The 27,865-nt window shown below is 43.4% G+C and overlaps 1 protein-coding gene across 2 annotated transcripts in view; it reads left to right on the top strand.

Annotated features, from left to right (window-relative positions):
* The window catches only part of LOC123744894 (U11/U12 small nuclear ribonucleoprotein 48 kDa protein), a 45,112-nt gene extending 18,345 nt beyond the window's left edge, over positions 1–26,767 (top strand). For both annotated transcript variants that reach the window (XM_069311681.1, XM_045725119.2), the window contains exons 3-6: positions 7,217–7,261; positions 14,279–14,418; positions 17,379–17,513; positions 22,518–26,767. In XM_069311681.1, the coding sequence (XP_069167782.1) occupies positions 7,217–7,261; positions 14,279–14,418; positions 17,379–17,513; positions 22,518–23,456 (1,259 nt within the window). In that variant the 3' untranslated portion in view covers positions 23,457–26,767. The remainder of the gene's footprint in view (positions 1–7,216; positions 7,262–14,278; positions 14,419–17,378; positions 17,514–22,517) is intronic.
* The last annotated feature ends 1,098 nt before the right edge of the window (positions 26,768–27,865 follow it).

Raw genomic sequence — 27,865 nt, 5'->3', positions numbered from 1 at the left:
CAAAACATTTAAATGAGAGCAGGAATGAAGAAGAAATAAATTCTTTTTTCTACAAAGTGATAAGGGTAGGCAAACCAGTAAAGTGGTACATAAAGGCAGACCAACAAAATCAATAGAGAGAGGGGGAGTGAAGAATAAGGAGAGGGGGAACAAGTTCCTGAAGATTGCATACACCAACATAGATGGAGTGAGATCGAAGATACTGGAGTTAAGTGATGTAATACAGCTGCAGACACCAGACATTGTTGCACTCACGGAGACAAAACTTGAAGATGTAATTTTAAATGAGGTCATATTCCCAAGGGGCTACTCAATTTGGAGACGGGACAGAAAAATTAGGAAAGGCGGTGGCGTTGCTGTGCTGGTAAAAGAACACCTAAAGGTGAACGAAATAATGACTGCCAATCCACAAGAAGTTGACATAATAGCACTAGAGATCTGCCATGAGGATGATAAACTAATGATAATAAATGCATATAGTCCACCGCCAAGCAGCACATGGTCAAAGGAGGAGCTAGATAGTAAACGTGAAGGTCTTATAACAATAATGAGAGAGATTATAGCGAGAGCGGATAACGATAGATCACGACTGTTGATAGTCGGTGACTTCAACTTGAAATCCATAGACTGGGAAGCATATGAAGCTAAAACAGAAGTTTTTTGGACCTGTAAATTTGTAGACCTCATCCTGGAAACATTCTTGTATCAACATGTTAAACAAGCTACGAGGATGAGGGAAGGGGACGTTCCCTCCATGCTAGATTTGATATTTACCAGGGAGGAGGAAGAGATATTGGACATTCAGTACCTTCCTCCCTTGGGTAAAAGTGACCATGTCTTTTTGGGAATAAAGTATGCAATGCGTTATAAGCTGGAAGAAAATACAGAGGTTGAAGCAGTTGAAAAACCAGACTTCAGGAGAGGACATTATGGTGACCTTAGAAATTTTTTTAGTGAGTATAATTGGACAGACTTGATGCTAGGCAAGGAAGTGAATGAGATGTATGTCAAGTTTTGTGAAATATATGATAAAGGCACAAAAAAATTTATACCAAAACAGAGATGCAGGGCCAGAAAACAGGATTGGTTCGACAGAAATTGTGAGAGGGCAAGAGACCAAAAGACACAAAAATGGAATCAGTATAGGAAGAGGCCAAACCCCCAAACATACCAGCGATACAAAGATGCGAGAAACAACTATACAGCAGTAAGGAGAGAGGCAGAAAGAAATTTTGAAAAAGGGATAGCGGATAAATGTAAAACAGAACCGGGCCTATTCTACAAATTGCAGGTAAAGGATAATATCCAGAGGTTGAAAATGGGAAACAGATTCACGGAAAATGAAAAGGAAATGTGTGAAACATTAAATGAAAAGTTCCAAAGTGTGTTTGTACAAAATGAAATCTTCAGAGAACCAGACACAATAAGAATTCCAGAGAACAACATAGAGCGGATAGAGGTGTCTAGAGATGAAGTGGAAAATATGCTAAAGGAGCTCGGTAAGAACAAAGCAGCTGGCCCAGATGGAGTTTCACCATGGGTTCTGAGAGAATGTGCATCTGAGCTCAGCATTCCACTTCACCTGATCTTTCAGGCATCCCTGTGTACAGGAATCGTAGCAGACGTGTGAAAACAGGCTAACATAGTTCCAATCTACAAAAGTGGCAGCAGGGAAGACCCCCTCAATTATAGACCTGTATCATTGACAAGTGTAATAGTGAAAGTATTGGAAAAGCTAATCAAAACTAAATGGGTAGAACACCTGGAGAGAAATGATATAATATCAGACAGACAGTATGGTTTTCGATCTGGAAGATCCTGTGTATCGAATTTACTCAGTTTCTATGATCGAGCCACAGAGATATTACAGGAAAGAGATGGTTGGGTTGACTGCATCTATCTGGACCTAAAAAAGGCTTTTGACAGAGTTCCACATAAGAGGTTGTTCTGGAAACTGGAAAATATTGGAGGGGTGACAGGTAAGCTTCTATCATGGATGAAAAATTTTATGACTGATAGAAAAATGAGGGCAGTAATCAGAGGCAATGTATCGGAACGGAGAAATGTCACAAGTGGAGTACCACAGGGTTCAGTTCTTGCACCAATGATGTTTATTGTGTACATAAATGATCTACCAGTTGGTATACAGAATTATATGAACATGTTTGCTGATGATGCTAAGATAATAGGAAGGATAAGAAATTTAGATGATTGTCATGCCCTTCAAGAAGACCTGGACAAAATAAGTATATGGCGCACCACCTGGCAAATGGAATTTAATGTTAATAAATGTCATGTTATGGAATGTGGAATAGGAGAACATAGACCCCACACAACCTATATATTATGTGAGAAATCTTTAAAGAATTCTGATAAAGAAAGAGATCTAGGGGTGGTTCTAGATAGAAAACTATCACCTGAGGACCACATAAAGAATATTGTGCAAGGAGCCTATGCTATGCTTTCTAACTTCAGAATTGCATTTAATTACATGGATGGCGATATACTAAAGAAATTGTTCATGACTTTTGTTAGGCCAAAGCTAGAATATGCAGCTGTTGTGTGGTGCCCATATCTTAAGAAGCACATCAACAAACTGGAAAAGGTGCAAAGACATGCTACTAAGTGGCTCCCAGAACTGAAGGGTAAGAGCTACGAGGAGAGGTTAGAAGCATTAAACATGCCAAAACTAGAAGACAGAAGAAAAAGAGGTGATATGATCACTACATACAAAATAGTAACAGGAATTGATAAAATCGACAGGGAAGATTTCCTGAGACCTGGCACTTCAAGAACAAGAGGTCATAGATTTAAACTAGCTAAACACAGATGCCAAAGAAATATAAGAAAATTCACCTTCGCAAATAGAGTGGTAGACGGTTGGAACAAGTTAAGTGAGAAGGTGGTGGAGGCCAAGACCGTCAGTAGTTTCAAAGCGTTATATGACAAAGAGTGCTGGGAAGACGGGACACCACGAGCTTAGCTCTCATCCTGTAACTACACTTAGGTAATTACACTTAGGTAATTACTCGCCAGCCAGCCACTATGCACCACTCCCTCACTCACCTCCTCACTCGCCAACATTCTCCTCCCACCTTACTGTTTTTGCTTTTATTTACTATACACAGACGTTAAATATAAGTATCCACATGTTTTGTTCACCATAACTGTACATCTAAGCTTGTATGGTGAGTAAAGGCAATAAGACGTAGTGACACACACAGTCAGCTGGTGGCGGTTGCCCTCAAGGTCAGATGCACTAATATTTCTCCTTCAACAATACTGTTTGTGGTGTTATTATACTATATACACACACATTATATATAAGTATCTACATGTTTTATTCACCATACCTGTACAAATAAGCTGGTATGGTGCCCAAAGACCATAGTGGCCACCAGTAAACAACATGACAGGTCGTGCAGTTGACGCACCTCCCTCACCAAAATTTCGGCTCCCAACCTACTCCTATTGCTGTTATTACACTTTATACACACGTTATATATAAGTATCTACATTTGTGTTCACCATAGTGAACCACTAATCTGGTATGGTGAGTGCAGTCAATAAAAATTGGCCACACACAGTCAGAAGACGACACCACCACCCTCCTTCCCACAGCCTTACTCCTCCCTCCATGGAGCACAGCGCTAAATATCACCACAATCCTGCTATTATCAGAATCCTGATCAGTTTTATCACTGTCAAGGGTCTTCTGTAATAATATCATCGCTGAATAATAGCATGTACATGTATATTTTGACATTTTGAGGCGATGCTGTGGTCACAAGCTGAACAGCAGTGCTGTGCACTCATGCTGTGTGCGTCAGCTTTGGTGGCTTGCTCACTACTGAGGCTCTCACACCCAGGAATGTTGGCCACGATTTTTTTTCTAGGTGGCGTCTGTCAACTAACGGTCGTGGCCGCACTATAGCTGCCCCTATTCCACTTGGGGCGCTAGAGCGCTAGACACAAAAACAGCTATTAATGTATTGCGCAGTACCGGTTTTGTTACTGAAATCATCTGTGTATGTATTGTGCTGTCTAAGGATTAAGTACTGTAGTTCTGGGGAAGCCAAAGGGGCTCCCTGACAGCTCTCCCTCCCTCCGGTCGGCGGTTTTTGCATGTTTTGACATCCAGCCTCAGAACTGGTGGTGGATAGCTGGTGTAGGGAGTGTCTGGGGAATGTGGACAAGGGTGGTGTGAGAGCTGTATGGTGATGGTTGCGACATCATGCTCGTTTTACCTTTGGGGAATTCTGTCCAACAATTCAGCTTTCAGGAGCAATTTTTTAACCAGATAGGCTTTGTTTTGGTGCGCCTATCTTTCTGAGTGCCTAACCCGGTTGATGGCAGACATAGAATGCGTCCAACTACTTGGGGGTTTCTGTAGACTAATGCTCCTCGTGCCTCTCTGAAGGGGCCAGGTTCTGGCTCGTGATCCCCGGTCTAATACTGATGCCAGGGTCTAATGCATTAATATCAGCCCGGGTAGCTTGGGTGAGCCTCCGGGTCTCACCCAGAAAAGGGCATTTCATTACATTCAACGTTGTTTTTTTTTCAGATGTTATAACTGTCCTGTAAAATTAAGTTAGGTATCTTGGATATATATAGTACTTAACTCCTGGGAGGCACTTGGAATTATAGCCTGCAACACACCCAGGCACAAGAAAAGTAGTGTTTTCCATAGATCTTTTTAAGAATAGCTAAATCTCTTTCAGAATGGCTGAATCTCTTCCAGAATAGCTTACAAAGCGATCTTTTCAAGACTACCATACAAATTGATCTTTTCCAATAATCTTTTCAAGACTACCTTACACTTCACAAGCTTGGCTACATACCACCTACAGGTACTAAAGTCAAGGGGTGTATGTGAGTATGTTATATGCAGGCACACAGAATGAAGAAACAGGAAGCGAAATTCATACCTGGTTCAACGAGAGCGAGGTCGCACTGTGTACCATGGACTGCTTTGTTGATTATCACTTGCTTCTGAAGTACTGTATGTGTGTTATACAGTGTGTGACTGTATAAATAGTGTGTGAAACTGTACATATTGTAATTGCAGTGAATTTTGAGCAAGTAATATTGAGATAATAACCATTTATTGTGGACACATTACTGACACATGTATCACAGTTCCATGGAACATTATGAACATTCTACTGTATACATATAGTAAAGGACACAAATATGTATCAGATACGATACAAAAAAAATGATAAAGCATTGAAAATACATAGGAATATTATTTGTGAATATATTTGTGGCAACTTGTGAGGTTTGAATGGCCTGCACGAGCGTGTCTGGGAGCTTCATGCATGAGTGACCAGCCCCTGATGATGTCACGGCGCACCTTCTCTACTTACCCACCGCCAAAGTAAATGGAACTTGATATTATTTCTGTGGGGTGGGGTGTCCCTTCGGCTCCCGTCTGCTCCCATCGGCTCCCTGGAGCTATCCAGGCTGATGTGGTCGCCAGGGTGCCTGACAGCTGAGTGGACAGTGCTTCGGATTTGTAGTCCTGAGGTTCCGGGTTTGATCCCCGGTGGAGGCGGAGACAAATGGGCAAAATGGTTCTTTCACCCTGATACCCCCTGTTACCTAGCAGTAAATAGGTACCTAGGCATTAGATAGCTGCTACGGGCTGCTTCCTGGGGAGTGAGTAACCAAAAGGAGGCCTGGTCGAGGACCGGGCCGCGAGGACGCTAAGCCCCGAAATCTTCTCAAGATGACCTCAAGATGTGGATATATTAGCTTTCTGGCATCAAAGTGCATGGAGTTCAGCCTACCGGGGAGTCACCTGGGGTTTTTGTTTCCCCTGTTTGCCTCTGGGTAGGGGGCAGTTTGTGTCATTGGTTGACGAAAACAGAATGGCTGAATCATTCCCTGCCTGGGCTTCCGTCGGCTGTTCTGGGTCCTTTGGAGACGTTCCTTCTACTTCTCTTGCGACTGCTGGGATTGGACTCTGGGGGCTTTGCGTCGGTTGCTGCGTCGCGGTTTTCCTCTTCGGGTTTTTCAGGGTTCAATGCCTAAGCGCCTACCCGAGCTCTCTCTCGATGTATTCATGACTGCGTCGTCTATTGGTTGGGGCTTTGTGACATACTCACCAGGCCAGCGAGGGTCGGTGGGGTCCGTCCTTCCTTCGGGCTCACAGCATGGTGCGGGAGTTCGTAACTACTGTAGACACGCGATTGCAGGCGATGAGTCACCTGCATGAGTCAGACACGCGATTATTCGGAATCCGACCATCCGGGAAACGGCTCTATCCGGCTAAAATCTTGGCCCGATAACTTTATCTCACTATCAGGCCAAAATGTCCATGGGAGCCGGAAAAGCAGGTGTTTGGCCGGATCAGTGGCCTAACACTCGTTGTACATTACCACCAGGAAGGGAGGGAGTCACCCCTCACTGCTGTTCACTTCCTCTGTCCCGCCCACATTCACTTTCCCTCACTCCCTCCATCCCCGAGAGACCCTTCTGTAGGTGGCAGTAGATTGCCAGACTGGAGAATTTCCATCTAATGCAATAAAGCATTCATGAAACAAGTATTTTTATAACTTTTTATTATCCTAATAATATTCGTGTCTCTCGGGTTGTCCGCAGGGTTCATAAATCTAGCCAGCCTGCGGTCTACCCTCATGATCCCTGACACCCTCTCTCCCTCCAGTCGACAGTTTTCATCACTCTTCGAACTGAGGGGGGTGAGCTGCTGGCTTGCATGAGCGGGCTTCCCCTCCCTCCCCTGTTGGGGGGGGGGGGAACCATAAGAAGCAGGTGTGCTAGTTGGATTTCAATTTGCTTGTTTGTTTTCTTTTGAGCGGGAGTTCTTTGGTTCAGTTCGGACGTAAGTTACAAATTTTACCCGTTGGGAGGGTTTGTATTGTTTCGCCTATCTTCATGGGTGCCCTCCCCGGTCAATGGCAGACATGACATACTCTAAATGTAGAGTGCTCATAAGGCCATTGTTCTCTGCGCCTCTCTGAGGGGGACTAGGTTCTGGCTCATAATCTCCGGTAGGCACAGAACTCCCATGAATGATGACCCGAAACATATGGCATAAATCAGTTTGAATAGCTTCAGGGAGCCTCCGGGGGCTTGCCCAGAAAATGGTGTTTCATTACATTCAGCACTGGGTTTTCAGTACTGTACTATATTTTATGTTTTTAGAGGTTTGAATTAAAGTTACTATTACATTATGTAATTGTTTTTACAGATGCAGACAAGCAAAGAAATCTACTAATGCCATTCAGACAGACAGGTTAGTACATTTTACTGATTTATTTAACTTAAATCCACAAAGAATAAAAGATGGTGTATTTATCACTCATGAATATGACAATAGGGTATGTCTGATGTAAAACGGTTTTTAGTGCCAGCATTGACTAATGCTATTTACTCTCTTTTCAGCAGTATGTATCTGGATTCCCTAGACAGTATCCTTTTACGAATTGTTAAGAGAGAAGAAAGTTCTTTATCTCTATTAAATAAAAATTTAAATGCTTTAATAGTTTTGTATATGATATTCAGTATTTTCTAAGTATAATTTACAAATCTGGAAAATATTTTATAATCTTGGCATTTTTTTACCACATCCCTCCTTTCGTCATTGCTCTTCGGTCTCTTTTTGTGCTTGTTTCTTGACTGTAATTACCTAAGTGTAGTTACAGAATGAGAGCTACGTTTGTGGTGTCCGGTCTTCCCAGCACTCTTTGTCATATAACACTTTAAAACTACTGACAGTTTTGGCTTCCACCACCTTCCCACCTAACTTGTTCCAACCGTCTACCACACTGCTTGCAAAAGTGAATTTTCTTACATTTCTTCGGCAGCTTTGTTTAGTTAGTTTAAATCTATGACCTTTTGTTCTTGAAGTTCCAGGTCTCAGGAAATCTTCCCTATCAATTTTATCAATTCCTGTTACTACAGTATTTTTTTACGTAGTGATCATATCACCCCTTTTTCTTCTGCCTTCTAGTTTTTGCATATTTAATGCCTCTAACCTCTCTTTGTAGCTCTTGTATTTCAGTTCTGGGAGCCACTTAGTAGCATGTCTTTGCACCTTTTCCAGTTTGTTGATGTGCTTCTTAACACTATCGCACTCCATGCGAGCGCGCCACTGAAATGATGTCATGCACCGTTCAGTGTGGGCAAGCTTGCGGCAACACCGAAAAGTGTATGCTCGCTTCAGTTTTCTCACCTTATTTCTCATTCTATGTTGTTCGTTTTGGTATCATTGTGTTCGCAATAGAATTCTCTACGGGGTATATGCATATAAGGTCCAAAAGCCCGCCGTGACTCCCCCACAGTAAAGCCTAAAGTCTGCAAAGTTACCCGTAAGCGCGCAAAATCAGTAAAATGTGTATTCTCGTTTCAGTTTTCTCACCTTATTTCTTGTGCTACGTCGTTTGTTTCGGTATCATTGTGTTCACAATAGAATTCTCCACAGGAGTATATGCATATAAGGTCTAAAAGCCCGGCATGACTCCTTACAACAAAGCCTAAAGTCGGCCAAGTTACCCATGAATGAGAGTGCTGGACTATGGGGAATCTAGGGCTATTCAGGGGTAAGGTCAGTCAGAATAAAGATGTATCTATTTGGGGAGATCAGTAAGGCCCGGCCCCCATGGAAACTAGAAGTAGTGCTGACTACTTGGCTACACAACAAGGTCAGTCTAGGGAATGATCAAGATCTCCTACACAGGAAGAACGATACTCTTATAATTCATGTACATTAATAATTCATTATTAACCCCTTAACAGCCTCCCATATACATTCACACCAATAACAATAATAATAATAACTTTACCACACTACCTTACGTTAAAAGCCTTGGTCCACATAAGCAGGGTACAAGGTTTTACACTGAACACAAGCTAGGGTAAAGCTCTACTATTGAATTACTTGAAGTTAGAGTCAGCTTAGGGTAGGGGGACCACGTGGTTCCAATGGAACCCCCTTTAGAATAACTAGTAATATAAACTCTAAAAACACCTACTACACACAAAGTATACTACTCTACACATATAACATGAGTATGCCAGAGATTGAATAATGTACTCGGTAGATACTTAGCTTGAACAAGACACAGAAATAAGGAAACGAAGAGGAAGGAGAGGAGGTTCCTTTCACCACAGCCAGCCACCAGAGAAGGCCGCTTCAGCCCAGCTCAGCCTCCCGCATTCGTGTGGTGCCGGGAAGAGCCTAATTGATCGTGCAGCTATACACATTAAAACATTTTCCCCTATGCCTCCTATTGTTACTTTACTCGTTCTAAGGATAGTTAATCTTATAACAATGTTACTTAATCCACAACAAGCTCAAGAGTCTGAATGCTTTGTGAGCAACAAGAATTGTCTACGTCTGGCAGGAAAGATACGAACAATTACACGTCGACAAGCGTGTCCACTACTACAAGATAGTTTATTTAGTTCAATTTTGACTTCTGGTTTCCAACTAAAGAACCCAGGGTCGTAACAAGCACCAATTGGCACACCTACAGACTAATGTATATACTCGTTCAGTTTGAAAACACATATTTTCATGTTAAGTGTTTCATTTTGGTATCAATTTGTTTGCAAAATAAAGGCGCATATTTTAAAACTAGTCTCGTAATAATAGAACAATAAATGGAATTTTAACAATTATTTTAACTTTTGGATGCTCATCACCACAAAATTATTGATATATTTCCAGTGCTCTGACACAAATTTTTTTGTTACATTTTTCATTTTAGCATCAAATTGTATGCAATATAAAGGCGTGTATTTTAAAACTAGTCCCATAGTAATAGAACATTAAATTGAATTTTAGGAAATATTTTAAAATTTGGACCACAAAAGTATTTATTATCTTTGTGACATTTATTGTCTTTCTGACATAAATTTTCGCGTCACGTTCTTCATTTTGGTATCAAATTGTTCACAATATAAAAGCGCATATTTTAAAACTAGTCCCATAATAATAGAACATTAACCCTTAAATGGCGCATGGCTATATACTGATTGACACCCACAGGTGCAAAAAAAAAAAAAAAAAAAAAAAAAAAAAATTATTTTTTTTTCCCAACCTGTTAAATCATGTTCCCTGATCACGGGAAAAATAAAAAAAAATTCAATTGTACTTACCGGCGATGTAATTGAGCCGAGAATATGGATGATGACGTCACAGTTTGCATGTTCGCTCATGCACGGTGCGTCCTGGAGGCGTCGCGCGCGGTCTTCAAGCAGCCACAGTTGCCACGAATTTATTTTCGTGTCATTATTTACAGTGTTTATGCATGTATTCTTTGCAATATTAGTCACTAATTATGTTGCACATAATGTCACTTGACAGTTATTGTCAATATATGTTGCACACATCGAGTATACACATGCACACACAAACGTTTTCCATTATGGCATTATATTATGTACAGTAATCACAATGTTCATTATTTTATATGTACACACTAGCACGCACTATGTACAGGTTTTTGCACTATTATTGCACATTTAGAAGTCTTGGAGTGTGTGGTAGTCATTGAAGCAGTCGACAGCACACAATGCAACTCCACACCCTTCACACCATGTTTGCACCATTTTACGTTTTTGCTTTCTTCGTTTTGTTGTTTTACATACTACGCATGCATGTTGGCCTATTGCACGCTTTCCATCTGCTGGCAAATTCTTTAGTCTGTTGCTGAAAGGCATCTATGTGAGCGAGCCTGGGTGTTGCATCATGCTGCAACACTGGGTTCATGATTGGTCTTCGTATGCCAGGGACTTCTTGACCAAACTTTGCTAATAAGTGTGTTGCAAGTGTAAAAGCAAATGTACGGAAAATAGGTTTACGTCCAGTTTTCACCAGGTACAAATTATAGCAGTTCAACATGCTCGTGTCAACAAGATGGAAAAACACTTTTTTCGTCCATTTCAACATTTCCCCTGCACACTCGATAGTGCCAATCATCATGTCAGCCTTATCAATCAAACGCATGTTGATATTGTAGTCAAGAACATAATCTGGCTTATATACTGGTTCTCTCGTTACACGGTGCACCTTGCCACTGTTCAACATTGTACCCTCATGAACGGTTGTCAGCAGGTTCACTTCTCTCTTGTCTTTCCACCGTACCAAGAGTATTTGATCACATTTCTGTACCTGGCACTCACCAACTGCAAGTCCACCGACAAACACTGGCATTTCCCTTTTTTGTGGCTTCGGCTTGCTTTCGGTCTTGGTGTTGCTTCTGCACCGTTTGTAAGCTGTCTTGTGCGTCGTTTCACCTCCGGCCTGTTCGTGCACCGCTTGCACCATCCTGGTATCTGGTCAGCGTGCTCTGTCTTCTCCTCGGTTGATAGTGCCCCTTCGGTTCTGGTGTGTTTTTTCGTCGGCTCTTTCCTTTTGGCCTTTGCCTCTGGGGGTCGAGTTGCTGGGTTTTCTTGCTCCTTCGGTTTTAGCGTTTTGGTTGTTCGGTGGCAGCAGTCTCCATCTTTTCTGGCGCAGGGTGGGGCTGCTGCATTCTGGAGGGGTCCCGGGTTTGTTGGTGCTTCGTTGGTCGGGCCGGGGGTGTGTCGTGTTTTGTGTTCAGTGGCGGCCCTCCGCTGTTGTTTGCGTGCCACAGCGTTTGGGTCCGGAGCGCGTTTTGCGTTGATCCGGTTCTGTTCTTCCCGGTTCGCGGGTGATGGTGTCCCAGGTGGTCAGCCGTGTTCTTGCGGCTAAGCTGCCTGTGTTCTTCCCTCATGCCTGTGGCGTTCGTGGCTTCTCTGCTCTCGCTGCCGTCTGCGCGACGTGGCCTTACGGTCTTACAGACATGAATTTTTGGTGTTCGTGCGGGGGCCTTGCTGCTCGTTGTTCTCGTGTTGTTCCCGGGACTTTTCGGGGCTGTGGCGCCATGGGTTGGCGTTTGCTGCCGGTTGTCTCGCTTCCGTGGGGGGTGCGTGGTGTCTGCCTCCCGGTTCTGTCCCTTTGACCTTCCTCTGTGGGTAGTTAGCTCCGGGAAGACGACGGGGCTCCCCCCAGAAAACCAGCGTTGAATGTAATGAAACGCCATTTTCTGTGCGAGACCTGGAGGCTCCCCGGCAACCCTCCCTCCCTCCGGTCGGCGGTTTTTCGCGTGTTTTGACATCCAGCCTCAGAACTGATGGGTGGATAGCCGGTGTGGGAGGTCTGGGGCTCCACCTTCCCCCTCCCGGGGAGGGGGGAGCTGCGCAGACAGCGGCGCGGTGACGTATGACGTCATACTAGTTTCCTTGTTTTCTGTTGAAGAGTTCTATCCTCTAGTTTGGCTTTAGGTAGCAATTTTCACCAGAATAGGGGTTTGTTTTGGTTGTCCATATATAAATGGTAACCTTTGTTCTTCAGTGGTTCAATCAAGCCCATTACCGTTTCAATCGTCGTTTTACCAATTCCTGCATAAATTTCAAAATCAAAGATGTAGCCAGTGTTGGATTCAGCTAGCATGTAGAGCTTTATTCCATATTTATCAGGTTTATTGGGATTATAGATCTTGAAAGCTAGACGGCCATGCCATACCATTGTGCCTTCGTCCAAACTCAAATTTTTTTGAGGAATGTATAATGTCTTGAATTTATTTGTGAGATATTGCATGACTGATCAAACTTTGATTAGTCTGTCTACATTTTGGCCTTGTGGAATGGACTTATTATTAAAATATGAAAATACTGTACTTTCCAGTCATTTCATATCGTTTACTAGTCATAAAGGTATTGAAACATAGTATGTGCCAGAATCTACCTGTTTGCCAGTACATTCTAATTCTTGGTAATGGGCAAATACCCATTAAGATCGTCAGTCACACATATCGTGCCATGTCTTTCACTGTTATTGGTTCCCATCTCTTGTTTGTCGTAGTCCCAGTACGTGCATTGCTTTGGGAAGCATACAAATTAATCTCATAAGTCATATATTTCAGTAAGCTTTGAGTGAGAAATAGTTGAATAAATCCCAAAGGAGTGCTAGGTACAGGAACAGTCAAGCCTGGTATTCCTACAGAACTGTCTACAAAGGGTGGAGTATTGTGACTATACCACCCTTCATCAGAATTTGTTGGTGTTGGGGTATGTTTGACTCTGACACGAGCCCCAGTACCTCACCTTGCACGTGTGACAGTCTCAACCTAGGGCTCCTCACTTTCATCACTATCAAAATCCTCCTCTGCTGTTTCCATTTCAATACTTTCACTAACTTCATCAGTGTCAGTCTCAACAACACTTTCGTCACTAGATAACTCGGATAAATCATCAAATACAGCCTGAAACTTAGAGGGTGCGAGTCTCACTCGTTTGTACTTCTGGTGAAAACTACTTAGCTTCTCCTTATGACACATTTCTTTCGCTGATTTCTTCCTGGAATTGCTCTGTTCGTGATCACTATTCATCGTGGAGTAAATGCAGATAGTATCCATAGGTGCACTAAGAAATTTAGCCACTGAAAATAGCCGAAAAGCTCACACGTTCGAGACGCAAGGGGAGGCAACACTGGTCACAACAGTGGAGCGTAAACAATGGGCCTACGGAATGGGCTGAGCTGCCTGGGTGCCACATGGCCTAACAAAAGCGGCGTGCGGTGCTTTGGCGCGCATTTTAAAACCAGTCCCCAATAAAATTGGATAAAAACTGGATTTTTGGCAAATATTTTAATGGAGGACTTGATGCCGAGTCCTTACCAGACAGCACTCTGTTAAACGGAGGACTCAATGCTGAGTTCTTACCAAGCGAAGGTGATAAAATTATTAATGTTAAAATGTTTCCAAATTCAACCATGTTCATTTCAAATCACAAAAAGTGATGCAAACATTAAAAAACATTAAAATGTGGCCTAATTATAAAGAAATTGCACAATTTTTCTCAGTTAAGTGGTCGAACCCAAATTCTATGCTTCATTTTCATTTTGAGATTCCTTGGCTTTCCTTCACTAATATGAGCCTCCTGGAGGCATCTCCAGCTGCAATGAATCCCTTACTGAAAAAATTTGGGTTGGTCCCATATAGTTCATTGAACCAAGGTTGCACTCTACTCAGACCTTGATAATGCACTCAAGAAAGTGTGAAAGACTTGGTGTAGTTCAAATCCTTACATGTAAGTTTTTGTCCTGTGGTATTATGTCTGATAAGACATTACCATTAATTATTGGCATACATTTTATGTATGCAGTACTGTATTGCTCTTTTATGTTATTGCTTACATAATTTAAGATTACATTACCACATAAGGCATGAAGTGTAAAGCATATGTACAGCTGTAGTTTATTAAATATTACATTGTTATTCACCAGGTTATGAAGACACTCGCCAGCCTCCATCATCTGCAGGGGAGCTGATGGTCAATTTCTCAAGAGAGGAGCGGTTGGCCATGTATGAATATTCTTTACAAAATGCTTCATCAGTGGCAGTACCACCAGAAATTCTTCCACTGGTATGTTTTATTTTCTTGGCAATAACTTGATGCTTTTGAGGTTTCTTGGAATGTCTAAGGAAACATCTCTTTTAGTCCTTTGCAAATATTTTTTTTATAAGACTACATGAAAACATTGGTGATGTATCAGACCAGTTCCTGCACCATTAAATGCTGCACTGTTCTGCTTTAGTTTAGATCTTAGCCAACCCATGCTTGCCCAAATCACTTAACACTTATATCAATCATATTATTCAGTAATATTGGAATAAAGAAAACTGATATAAAAAAAAAGCATTGAATGTAATGAAAGGCCAATTTCTGGGCAAGTCCCAGGGGCTCCCAGAAGCTACCGTCTCTAATGTAGGTGCCATCAGTCAAGGATTTCTCTGTCCTACTGGGGACCAAGAGCCAGAGCCTGGTCCCCTCACCAAGGCACAAGGAGCTGTGGCATTTGTCGAGCCTGGCCTCGGGCTCACATCTTTGTATTGCTGGTATGTTTGGCCTCTTCATATATTGATTCCATTTTTGTGTCTTTTGGTCTATGGCCCTCTTGCAATTTCTGTTGAAACAATCCCGTTTCCTAGTTCTGCATCATTGCTTTGGAATAAATTTTGTTGTGCCTTTATCATGTATGTCAAGTTTTGTGAAATATATCTCATTTACTTCATGTCCTAAGAGTAAGTCTTTCCAGTCAAATTCCTTAAAGAAAATTTAAAGTTCCCCATAATGTCCTCTCCAGAAATCAGGTTTTTCAACTGCTTCAACTTCATTTTCTTCTAGATTATAACACATTGCATACTTTATTCCCCTAAAAATGGGCACTTTTATCCAAGTGAGTACTGAATGTCACCATAACGAACCATCGAGCTTCCATGCTCTCTTCACGCATTCAAACTCTTTGACCCTGCCCACATTCAAAGCTCCACGCTCTACACTCTCATCTGTCAGTGTACAAGGGGCGCCTGACAGCTGGGCGGACAGCGCTTCGGATTCGTAGTCCTGAGGTTCCGGGTTTGATCCCCGGTGGAGGCGGAGACAAATGGGCAAATTTTTTATTTCACTCTGATGCCCCTGTTACCAAAATAGGTACAAAGTAAATAGGTACCTGGGAGTTTAACAGCTGCTACGGGCTGCTTCCTGGAAGTGGAGGCCTGGTCGAGGACCGGGCTGCGGGGACACTAAGCCCCGAAATCATCTCAAGATTACCTCAAGATCTCAAGAAAACCCTGCATCCGAGCTCTCTATTCCCCAGTCTCACTCAACCTCTCTGCCCTGCTCCAGACTTCGTCTCAGCTACTATGACACTTCACTACATTGCCAACAAACAGACTGCTGTAACCAAGACTATAATAAATATAAAAAACACTATATTCTTTCTTTCCTGCAAACACTCAACGTAACTGACCCTATTTTCCGCTTGTTACAACTTGTAATAAAGTTGTTACATCTTTTTATACCTTTTTGTGATTTATTAGAAAGTTGTTACAACTTACTATATTGGTTGTTACAAGTTGTTAGGTGGTGTTATAACTTGTTCGAACGTTGTAGCAACGTCGTAGTTTCGTCGTGTGTTTGGCGGGTTATCACCCAATACACACAAACATACATTACACCCCACTACAAACGGTAACCAAATCCCTGAACCTCGAATACATAGGGGACATGCCAGTAAGCATCCTGGAGGGCCAAGGATATCATCCAAGTGTCTGGCTCGAGAGCAAGACGGACCTGGGACACAATGGTCATCCATAATGAGTGCCATGGAATAAACCAGTTCAACCATGAAAAATTGAGGATGAACAGGAGATCCGAAGAATCCCGTTGCAAGACCAGAAAAAGGTGGGAAACCCACCAAAGAGACATAGTCGTTTTGACCAAATGACAAGTTGGATAACATGAACCTTCTAAGAGATGCCACATAAATGAAAATACTTTTTAAGACATTAGTACTCTCTAGAGTGGAATATTGTTGGACACTAAGAGCCCCATTCAAATCTGGAGAAATTCCTGACCTGACAACCCATACTCCTATTTAGATAGTAATTTTGTAACTATATGGACCATTGTACATATATTGACATAAAATGCGATTAGATAGTAGAATTTGCTACTATTCACTTTATTGAATTAAAAAAATGCTAAAACACAAACATAAATATTCCTAGGCCTAGTATAGCACATATATGTACCATCTTTGGCCTCAGATAGCATGTATTAGGCCTGGGAAGGTTAGGTTAGGTAAGTTTTTCTCTGCAACATCAGTACAGAAACTTTTCGGGTTTGTCCAAATTCAATAGTACCAATTTCTACTATCTAATTGTCTTTTACATCAATATATGTACGATGGTCCACATCGTTTCTATAAGTACTATCCAATCAGGAGAATGGGATGGACCTGAAGGGAATTTAAAGATGTTTTAATCCCAAAATCTACTCAATCAAACATCTAAATTATTGGGATCCCCCTAAAAATGTTAAATCTGTATTGTATCCTGTTATACAATATTGATCAGGTAACAAGCCTGGCAGCTCGTTACCTGGTTTTGGTTCTGGTCTCGAAGTCAATTAGGACATTTTGGGTTGACGTGTCCTCTGTATGGAGCTACCTCAGTGAACTAGCTTCAGGGAGTCACTGATGTCTAACCAGAAAGAGGTTTCATTACATTCAATGCTAGATTTTTTTTTATTAATAAAATGTTTTAATATGTAAATCAACAGTAATTACTATAACTGCCACTAAGCTCTGCAATGAAGATTCGACCCTTTGTTTTAAGGATATAAAAAAATTTGGTCTTGATTTTGACAGTTATTCAGAACGTTGTTAGTCCAAATTTGTGAAAGATCAGTGTATTAGGTCAAATGTTATAATTTCATTAAGATTTGAATATTGTGTATAAAATTCAATGATTATTTTTTACTATCCTTTATATCTTCTTTATTTTTATTGCTTTGAATAAAAAGTATTGTATTTATTTCAGGAAACATTAGCTCCTGTAGATAATCAACCAAAAGGACTGTCAGAGCTAGAGCTAAAACAGGCATTGCGAGACTTCAAACGTCGCCGCCAAGCTTACAGAACAAAGGTCTCTACAAAGAACAAAAGTCAAACCCAGGCAAGTACTGAAAGTTGTAGTTAAAAAATATTGGCACATTACATTTGTAGTCATCAAAGAATATAAATTCTTTTTATGATGTGTTAGTGCAGAGAAGTACCTGTATACTACAATGCAACTCTTCTCAGATGGCTCAGTTCAAGTTAGAACTAATCCATTGCTGTGCTAGGTATTTTACACTTTTTGCAATTTTTAGGCAACATTTCACATTTGCAAACTTTGTGTTAATTTTTATTGTTTTTCTGGGGGGAGCCCCTACGGCTCCCCGGAGCTATCCATGGCTGATATGGATACCCTAACTATTTTGCATCAGTCGATGTGGGTGGAGTTCTAGGCCTACCGGGGACCACGAGCCAGAACCTGGCCCCCTCAGAGAGGCACGGGGAGCAATGGCCCATAGAAATTCACATGTGATTTGGAGCATTCTATATCTGCCATCGACCGAGACAGGCACCCAGAAAGGTAAGCGCCACAAAACAAACCCCTATTCTGGTTAACAACAAAAATCGACAAACGAGTGGACAGAACTTCCCCAGGAAAACGAACTAACAAGCATGACGTCACACGAGCCGCGCCGCATGTCTGCGCAGCTCCCCCCTCCCCGGGAGGGGGAAGGGGGAGCCCCAGACCCCGCGGGCCGGCGATCCCCGCCCCAGTTCCTCGGCTGATGGGATAATGCACGGTCGTGTGGCTCCAGCTCCAGTCTTGTCTCAGTGCTGTGACTTGTTTGCAGTGTTGCTCTTACGGTGGTCGTGTGAGCTGGGAGTAGTATTCTCAGGTACTCGGGCTGCATGTGCTTAGGGTCACCTTCCCTGAGTGCCCTGTAAGTACTGCCCTTGGGGCTTGGGGTTGCCTTCCACAAGTCACCTTGGGTCTACCTCCGTTGGCTTTTCGCTGCTTGGCGTTTGGCCGCCCCGAGGGTTTGGGGGTTTTACTTCCTTGTTTCCCTTGGGGTAAGTGGTAGTTATAGCACTGGTGGGGCGCAGGGTACTGCGTAGCTAGTTTTCACCTATGACAGCGGCCGGCTCTGTTCCCTCTGGGTACGTTGTCCACTTGTGTGGTTTTTCTTTTATATTTGTTTTTGCCTGGTAGGGGGTCTGCCTTGTGTCCCCCCCCCCCCCCTTATATTAGGTTCGTTTGTGTGGTGGCACCCCCTGCTTCGCCCTCACGGGTGGACACGTCCCGTGGGTTCAGCTTTAGCAGTTTGCTTGGTAGTTTGAGGCGCCGGTTAGCAGTGCCCTGCCTGGGATAACCCTTAGCAGACCCAGTCTAGGGGCCCTGGGAAACCCCCGGGGGCTCTCGGGTCCGATAGTGGAGACCCTTGCGTCCTCTCTCGCTTTGTGCGAGTTGAGGGTTGCTCTGTCCCTTTGTCTCAGGGTGACTCTCCTTGTTTTTGCTTCCGTCATGCTGCCTGTTGGGTCGGTGACACATTCGACCCCGAGTCCTGTGAGCTTTGTTGCTTGTTCGTGACTCCATTCACCCAGTCTGCTAATGAATTCCCTTGGGTGCAGGCAGCTCGCGCGTTGCATGGTAGGTTGTTGCAACGCGCTCGGGTTTGTCGCTTTCCCGGACACCCCGATGCTGACCCGCTTTGTGTAGGGACCCAGACTTGGAGGTTTTGGTCGCTTCGGCCTTGGTTCCTTCCACTCCCACATTGTTTTTCCCCCTCCTGCTTCCGGCCCCTACGCATCTGCAGGCTTCAGGGTCGGGGTGGGGGTTAGAGGTTCTGAGACTTGGGCAGTTTCGGGGGTTGCCCCGTCCGGGGTGGCTGCGGAGGCATTCGAGTCTGTTCCTCCGGCCAATGCTCCGGGGTCTGACCAGTGGGCCCCTTCTCTTCCAGCTCTCTCGGCTGCCCCGGCTTTTTCTTGTGGGGCCGGGGCTTTGGAGGTCGACTCGGCCCCGGGGCCTGGTGTAGAGGCTCCTGGGGTTAGGGAGGAGCGGCCTTGGGGGCCTGGGGCTCCATTGTGCCCCCCCTGGATTTCCGTCCTTCTGAGCGGGGCTTACTGTTGCGAGGAGTGGAGTTTTCTTCCCCCCCTCTGCGTACGATTTGGGCTTGGGTTCTGCTCCTCCCCGGGTTCGGTTCCGTGTCCCTGTGGTTTTTCGGTTCCGTCTTCCGGAGGTTTTCGGCTACCCGCATCTCTTCGCCTGCGGTGCGGTTGGCCTTTGCGGCTTACCTCCTGCGTGTCCCGGAGTTTGCCTCCATACTGGTTCCTTGTAGCCGTTTGGGCTCCTTGTAGCCGTTTGCACTCTTTTGTAGCGGTTTGGACTCCTTGTTGCCGGTTGGGCTCCTTGTTGCCGGTTGGGCTCCTTGTTGCCGGTTGGGCTCCTTGTCGCCGGTTGGGCTCCTTGTCGCCGGTTGGGCTCCTTGTCGCCGGTTGGGCTCCTTGTCGCCAGTTGGGCTCCTTGTCGCCTTGTTGGGCTGCTTGTCGCCTTGTTGGGCTGCTTGTCGCCTTGTTGGGCTGCTTGTCGCCTTGTTGGGCTACTTTTCTTTCATGTCCTGCGCATGCGCCGTGGGCGTTTGTTTTGGTTCCGGGCGGTGTGCACACGTGGTGTTCTGCATCCATTTCTCTCGGGGGGGGGGGGGCTTCGCCTCTCGCTCTGGGGGTGTTCTGGAGTGCCGCTGTGGTGAAGTCACGAGGTTTTTCCCTGCATTCTAGGGTGGGGAGCCTCCTTCGCTGCTCCCCTCCTCCTCTCCAGCATGGGCGCCCTGGCCGCCTCTGGTGGCTACGGACTCATAGGTTTGCGTCATGGCCCTTCAGCGCCTGTGTTCTGCAGGTGAGTTGGTGCGGTTTGGCGTCTCCTTCGTCCTGACGCTGTTTTTGTTTTTGGGAGTAGGAATGGGTGTACATACGTACTTGAGAACGTGGACCGTATCACCCGAGGTGCCTACTGCAGGGCTATTAGCCCATGCTGGGCAGCTCTTGTTCTCTCCACCTGATTCCTTCCTCGGTTCACGGGTGTCTGCGGGTGGCCTCTTGGCCCTTCTGAGGCGACTCCTGCCTGTACTCCTCCTGTCCCTCTCCTATGCTTGTCTAACCTTGCTTGAGTTCAGGGCCCCGCCTCCACCTTGTTCCGCAGTGCAACGGTGGGGGTGCCTGTTTAGTAGTACGTTTTCCTGTGTCGGAGGTTTTGTGTTCGCCTCCTTGTGCTTGCAGGTTGGGTTCTGGCTCTTTGGTTCCGCCTCTCCCCTGTCGTTTGCCTGTTGGCCAGATTCTGTGCTTCTTGGGCGCTCTCATCTCTGCTCTTGGGGCTGTGTATGGGGTCAGCCCATGTTGGGCTGCCTAATGTGTTCCTTTGTTTGCCTGTTACACTGCACACGTTTCTTCTACCGTCCCTGTGGCTCAGTTGGGTGCTCGGTTTCTGCCTGTGTCCCCTTGTGTGCCACTCGTGTACGATTTATCTATCTTCTCTGTCGCTTCCTCGGGGAGTGTGGCGACGTTTTGCTGTGGTTTTGGTACTGCAGCTGCGTGTCGGGGTTGGTTGTGGCATTATGTTCGACCCTTCCGTGCTCCCTCTGGGGCTCTCCTTCCTTGCCGGTTTTGCTGTGCCGGGCCTGGTTTTTCCATGTTACTTGGATTCTCTGTTTAGTCCTCGCCTCATTGTGCTGGCTGGGTATGAGCTTGGGGTCTTCGTCTCGCCCCTCGCCCATCCTCCGGTTTCGGTTCAAGTTCCAGAGCCTAGTGGGCTCCCTTCCTTAGTGTTTTTCACGGCTGCCCCGGGGTTTTTCTTGACGCTGGGGCTTTGAGGGGTCAGCTCAGCCCCGGGGCTTGCTGGGTGGGTTCCCGGGGCTGGGGTGGGGCTTATACATAGGATTAGCGCATAAAAACAAATAAAATGTATTTGGACCTGCGCGCAAAAAATGAACAAAAATATATTCGCGGCAACTCGCGCGCCCCGCCCCGGGAGCTTACTGCACTGGCACACAGGGAATGATGACGTCACACGCCACCTTATGGACCCCATAGCAGCCAAAGTAAGTATAATTTCGAAATTCCAGTGCTATACCCATATACAGGGAGGGGTTTTTGGCACTTTCAGAACTAAAAAGAATTTTTTCCCGAGAATTTATTTCTTGCGCACTGGGGTGTGTCATATTTATAGGCTGCGCAGTTAAAGATTAATCTTTCTTTTTCTTTTTTTTCTCTCTTATGATCCCTTTCTTATTCCTATTATTACACCCTTTATTACACCTTACCTACCATACCTTTCACCTTGCTCTTATCTACCTCTAAAATTTCCATCTCCTCACCTCTTATGGTCTCACCTTGGGTCATGTGTTTGGGCCTGGAGTCTCAGATTCATTGTGACTGCCTGCAGTTTCTCCTACCTGGTGAGTCCCCCTCTTTGTTTTCTGTGAGTAGTTAGCTTCAGAAAGCGACAAGGGGGTTTCCCCCAGAAACCCAGTATTAAATTATATGAAATGCCTCTTTCTAGATGAGCTCCAGTGGCTCCCTGATTCCCTTCCTCTCCTCCAGATCATTGGTTGGGGGTTTCATTTGTGCATCTGCTCCAAAACTGGCTTCATAGCCCAGTGGGCACTGGAGAGACTGGCCCCACCAACTAGAGTGGTAGTACTAACAAGCTTGTGTTTGTTTTGAGAGATTCAATCATTTGTTTGCATTGTACAGGAGAGTTCATTTGGCATTTTAAGGCCTAGATCTCTTTGAACCCAGCAGTAGTCTGTATTACTTCTCAGACTTCCAGGATACATTCTGCCACCCCACCAGGAATATATATCATTTGCTCTCTGCACCTCCCTCTGTGAGGGGGGGGGGGGAGCAGATTCAGACTCTGGTTCCCAGTAGTCCAAACAGAACTTCACACTTGATGTGACCTAGAAATGACCTATCTATCTCATAGATAGCTTCAGGGATCGACTGGGGTTTAATATTTGGGGTTTACCAAGTAAGAGATGTTTCATTACATTCAATGTTGGGTTTTTTAATAAAAATGTGTAAATACCATAAACTATTGGTTTAAACTTACTGTAGTCTTCCTTTTCAGGTTACTCGAGAAATTATCCACAACATGATGGTTATTCTTGGTGCAGAAGAATTGGACACTGAAACTCCCAAATATTCTGTTGCCTCAGTAAATTTGCTTGAACATAATTGTAGTCAGAAAAATATCGAAGTCAAAAACAATTTTGCAGCAGAGTCAAAGTTTATGCCCAGAGATAAAAATGAAACCAACAACATTAGGTCTAGTGCAGAAAAAGATACAAAATCTAACAGGCCAAATGAATTAAAATTTGGATGGAGAGACCATGAAAATCATAAGTGTAGAAGCAAAAGATGGAAGCATGAAAAACACTATGATATACTATGTAATAGCCACCTAAAAAATCACTTTACATGTGAAAAGGAATATGAAAAAGAGAGCCAAAAATGGAGTAAAAATGAAAGAAGTAGGAAGCATGAAGCAATGTTTAACAAAGATAATTGTACAGACAAAAAATATCTACCAAGAGGTAAAAAATATAAAATTGGAGTGGGAAAATGTGAGAAAGCATATAAGGCAGTAGCATGTAGATACAATGATAATGAAAAAAATGAAAAATATAGTGATAAACATAGTTATGAAAGATTTGAGAATGAAATAAATATACATAGTGCAGAACATGATGCATCAGTCAAAGCATTTGATAAATTACACGACTGTAAATTTAAAATCAGGAAGGATAGGAGTTTCAAAAAGGATACAACAAAAATGATAAAGAATAGTTTGGGTGAAGAATTTGAAGACATTGTAAAGGTAGAATATAATAAAGATGGAAAAATTTCAACTCTTGAATCAAACAGCAATTATAGTCAGAAAGATGATATAGCAAGGTCTTCAAAGCAACATAAAGATAAAAGACATAAGAGAAAGAAAGAGAAAAGTAAACACACACACACAAAAAAAAGGAAACTTTCCCTGTCTGACAGCAATGAGTGTAATTAAGCGATGATCTTCAAAGAATATCAAAATGAGTTTTTATTTTTCAGACTAGCCTTAACAATATTTTCTATACAATTCTTAAACTTTTGAAGATATTTCCCACACATACAGTACATGGCATGAGAGTACTGATACTATACATCAGTAGTGTTTCATGCCAATTTTTATACATGTAGTGTAGGTGGCAGAATTTAATACAAATTTAATATTCTTTCCCAACAAAAAAATACATGCATCAGTAGTGCCAATTTTTTTGTCTGCATACTAGATGGTTGTCATTTTGTGGTTTATAAATCACTATAGAACAAAAAAAAATCAATGTATAGTAGATATTTATATTTACATTGTTGTAATAAGTAATGATTAAAAAAGTCTGAAAATACATTAATTATTATAACCTCAATTTAAGGATGGGATGCTCCCCCCCTCCCCCTTGTCTGTTCTGTCCCCCTTTTGGAGGTGGGCTAGTCAGGTGGGGACCTCGCCTGTTGTTGGTCGGGTTAGGTCCTCAGGGTGGGTTAGATTCCTATGGCGGCTTCCTGCTCTGCTCAAAGTCGCAATCATGCGTCACAGTACAGTATCCACTCAATTTAACGGCCTCTTTTATACCGATCTGTCGGTATTAACGACCGGTTTGGGAGACCGGTATCTGGAGCCTGCTATACTGGTCTGGCGGTCGATATTGGGTTTGTTGTGGCATCAGCGTCCCCTCACATGGCGACCAGGCCACTGACCTGGATCGTCCAGAGTCATATATTACATCTTAATTTTCTTTTAAAATGATTCAGTTTAATGAAGAAAATTGTAAATTATTATTAATAAAATATTTTGAAAGTTTTTATTAAGCAAAAGTCTTTGTTTTCTTATTAAATACCTTTTATAGTACAGTATAGGCACTAGGTATTTTTTTTCCCACGGACCTAGAATGTACTCCACCAGGCCATGTGTTCCCATTGTTTACTGTGAAGTATTTACTGTGTTTACTGTGATTTTATTGAGGATTTGTCTTGTGTATATTGTGAACAAAGGGAATGACTCGTGTTATGATCTCAGCCTACAGGAGAAACGAGTCTCCCCCTTGAGAGTTATTCAACAAGCCTGACCTAACTAGGAGGTCGGAGATATACTGACATGAAGATTCATATACAGTGGTACCTCGGAATGCGAGTGTCCCTGTATGCGAGTTTTTCGGAAGACGAGCAGGATTTACTCCAAAAATATGTCTCGGAAGGTGAGGGTTACCTCGAGACGCGAGTTTGTTGATACGTGTACAGGCCGACTGGCGCGTGGTGGCATGGCGATCGCGCCTCAGTTTACCAGTGTCTCGTGTCCAGTGACTATCCCACCTGAATTCTTCACAAGGATTTACAGTTTTTTATCGTTTTTTTTTGCCATTTGAGCATAAAAGTTGTCATTATATATCTTGCCATGGGTCTCAAGAAAGCCATTGGTAAGGTTCAACCTAAGAAAATAGCTGTGAGTAGAGGCAGTAGAGGATGTCCCTTCTTGATTAAGAAAATGTGTGAAGTATGGGAAGAACTGCAAAGTTTTGTTGAAAAAACTCACCCAGATAAAGCTGTAGCAGGCCGTTGCATTGACCTTTTAAATGATAATGTGATGTCTTACTACAGACAAGTGTTAAAATGTAGGAAAAAACAAGTGTCATAGGATAAATTCTTAGTAAAACAAGCAAGTCCTAGTTGTATGCAGGCAAAATGTGCCAGAGTGTGCATACCAGTGAAGTCCTCACTGCCTGATGTGATAATGGAAGGGGACTCCCCTTCTAAACAGTAACTCCTCTCTTCCTCCCACCTCCTCACCATCTTCCATACGCTTACAGCATTCAACAGCAAGGTAAGTAATAACTTGAACATAGTTTTGTAGGTTTATTTAGATGAATTAGGTATCAAAATTTAGTTTGATGTGGGGTTTTTGGGGTAGTCAGGAACGGATTAATTCATTTCCCTTTATTTCTTATGGGGAAATTAGCTTCGGAATGCGAGTTTTCGGAATACGAGGCGTCTCCAGGAACCAATTAAACTCTTAAACTGAGGTATGCCTGTATAGAAATAATTAGGAAAATTCGCTGAGCAGTTTAAAATAATGGACAGTGAAGAAGAAAACAGATAAATGACCGGTTAGGAGATGTAGATACTTTGCGGGAGGCGTGACGCTAGCTTCTGGAGGGCTTTGACCTCACTTGAGCCACAGACATCGCAGGGGAAAGCCACACTCCGTTGAGCTCCCGTCAGAAAGGGTTCCCTAGTGATATATCTCCAAGAGAAGAGAAGAGAAGTGTGCAGATGTGCCAACTGTAGAATCGAGCTGGGAACGTTGTGATCTCAAGTCCTGGTCGACGAGGAGTGTTTATTAAACCGCCCAGAGGCATTATTGTGGGCCGTGGCAGCGCCCTGACCAAGTTTCGCCAGAGGGAGGAGCGCCCTCGACCAGATAATCTGTGGTTTGTCCTTAGGGAAGAAGTTGCTGAGAACTTCGAAGCCAGCACAGAGGAAGTAGTTGATGAGACGCCAAGATAGTGGAGCAGAGGACCTCGAGCTGTGAGGAGAAGCAGTGAAGAGGAGTGTCACGTGCTTCTGTAGAGGTGGTGAAGCACCATAGTTGCTCGAGGGAACTTCATGGTGTAGCAGCCCAGAGAGCTGTGGAGGAACCTAGCAGAAGGGTGAAGCACCGTAGTTGCGCAAGGAAACTTCATGGTAGCAGCCTGGAGGAGCTGCAGAGGATCCTGGTAGTTAAGCCCAGAAGAACCTGAAAAGATCAGGGTAGTGAACTTCCAGAGGTGGAAGGGAAGTTCTGGTGGAATACTTGTAGGGAGTTGATAGTGTTTGGTTGTCATTAGCGTGCAAGACGCAGTGAGAGGTGAGTGATTGTTTGCATTCTTATGTCAAGGAGTGTTTTATACTGAAGTTTAGAGTTACAATCGTAGGCTGGATTACCTACAGATGTATGTGTTCTAGGAGTGATAGTGATCGATTGATCATTGTTGTGTACCAAGGAATAGTTATACCGATATATATATATGTTATTGCATGCAATGCTGATTTTCCTTGTACATGTGTATAGATATATTCTCTCGCTGATTAGTGCAACATTGTAGTATAAGACTTCATCTATTTGAGGAGGTTGATAGTATCAGGTGGTGAACCAGGAGATAGGATACCACTTGATAAGCTGATGATAGAGTTCTGATGGTGTTGGAGTGCAACCTGATTGTAATAGTATAGAGTATAGGATTCATTATTATTATGTGTGTATGTATTGTGTATGTACTCTGTCCAGTAAATGTATTCCATTTTGCTGGTGTTTGCCCTTATCCTAGTGAGGCTTCCCAGGAGGTAGTTAAGAAGGAGAGAGAGAGAAAGAATCAAGAACCACTACTGTAGACAGGGTAGAAGGTAATACTAGTAAGTCAAAGGGGATTGAGGAGATCATATCACCTAAGGAGAGAGTGGGGAGTCACAGCAGCTCGAGTGGGTGTGTGCACGTGACAACGAGGCTAAGTATTGGAGCCGCATCCCCTAAACGTGTGACGTTGAGCCCCTCTCCAAGAGCCAGAAGCGCCAGGGGTGATCTGGTAAAGTATAGACACACTACCGAGGTGTGGGTTGCGTTGTCCAGAAGGAAGGATCAGCAACGACGACAACACAACCAACACACAATCTATAATACTCGGCATTTACGACTTGAGTGGTTAAGCGGGTTCATGGGTTAATAACCCAATGGGGGGAACAACACATCTATTTTCTGTGTTACATTGTGGCTTGTTGAGCTTGAAGCTGTTGTCCAGCCTGTCTGTGTCAAATATGGCATTTTAGAGAAGTGGTCTGTATTAATAGCCTGCAATTTGGTCACTATTATAATTTTTTTTTTTTTAATTTGTAATACTGACAAAGTTGGAGGTTATAAATACAAAGCACTTCTCTAAAAGACTTTACAAAGTATAAAGCAATGCATTAAAATAGTATTACAAAGGCCTCGGCTGTTATTTATTTATTTATATATCTATAAGAAGTTACATTGGGTTTCTGAGAGTACATAGCATGATGTGTTTACATTCTTGTAAAGCCACTAGTACGCATAGCGCTTCGGGCAGGGCCTTAATCTAACAGATAATATTAAGTAGGTAATTTCTAGGAAAATTTATAGGGTAATCTATCAAAATCTATAACAATTTAAACATTTATAGTGTTAGTCCTTTAAAGATTCGTGGTAGTGACAGTTGAACAAGTTCTGGCATGATTGTTGTTGCTGTCTTGAACTTTCTCCAAAGCGGAAAATCATTGATATCTTTTTGAAGTGAAGTTTCCATATTAGGACACAGTAGGCCAGATGGGACCACAACAGAGACTCGTACAGTTCAATATTCATTGTTGTTCGTTTCAGTCAAAGATTCG

Source organism: Procambarus clarkii, chromosome 70 (genome assembly GCF_040958095.1).
Source record: "Procambarus clarkii isolate CNS0578487 chromosome 70, FALCON_Pclarkii_2.0, whole genome shotgun sequence".
NCBI classification, from domain to species: domain Eukaryota; kingdom Metazoa; phylum Arthropoda; class Malacostraca; order Decapoda; family Cambaridae; genus Procambarus; species Procambarus clarkii.
The sequence above is the reverse complement of the archived record's forward strand: the minus strand, read 5'-3'. Positions and strand labels throughout refer to the sequence as shown.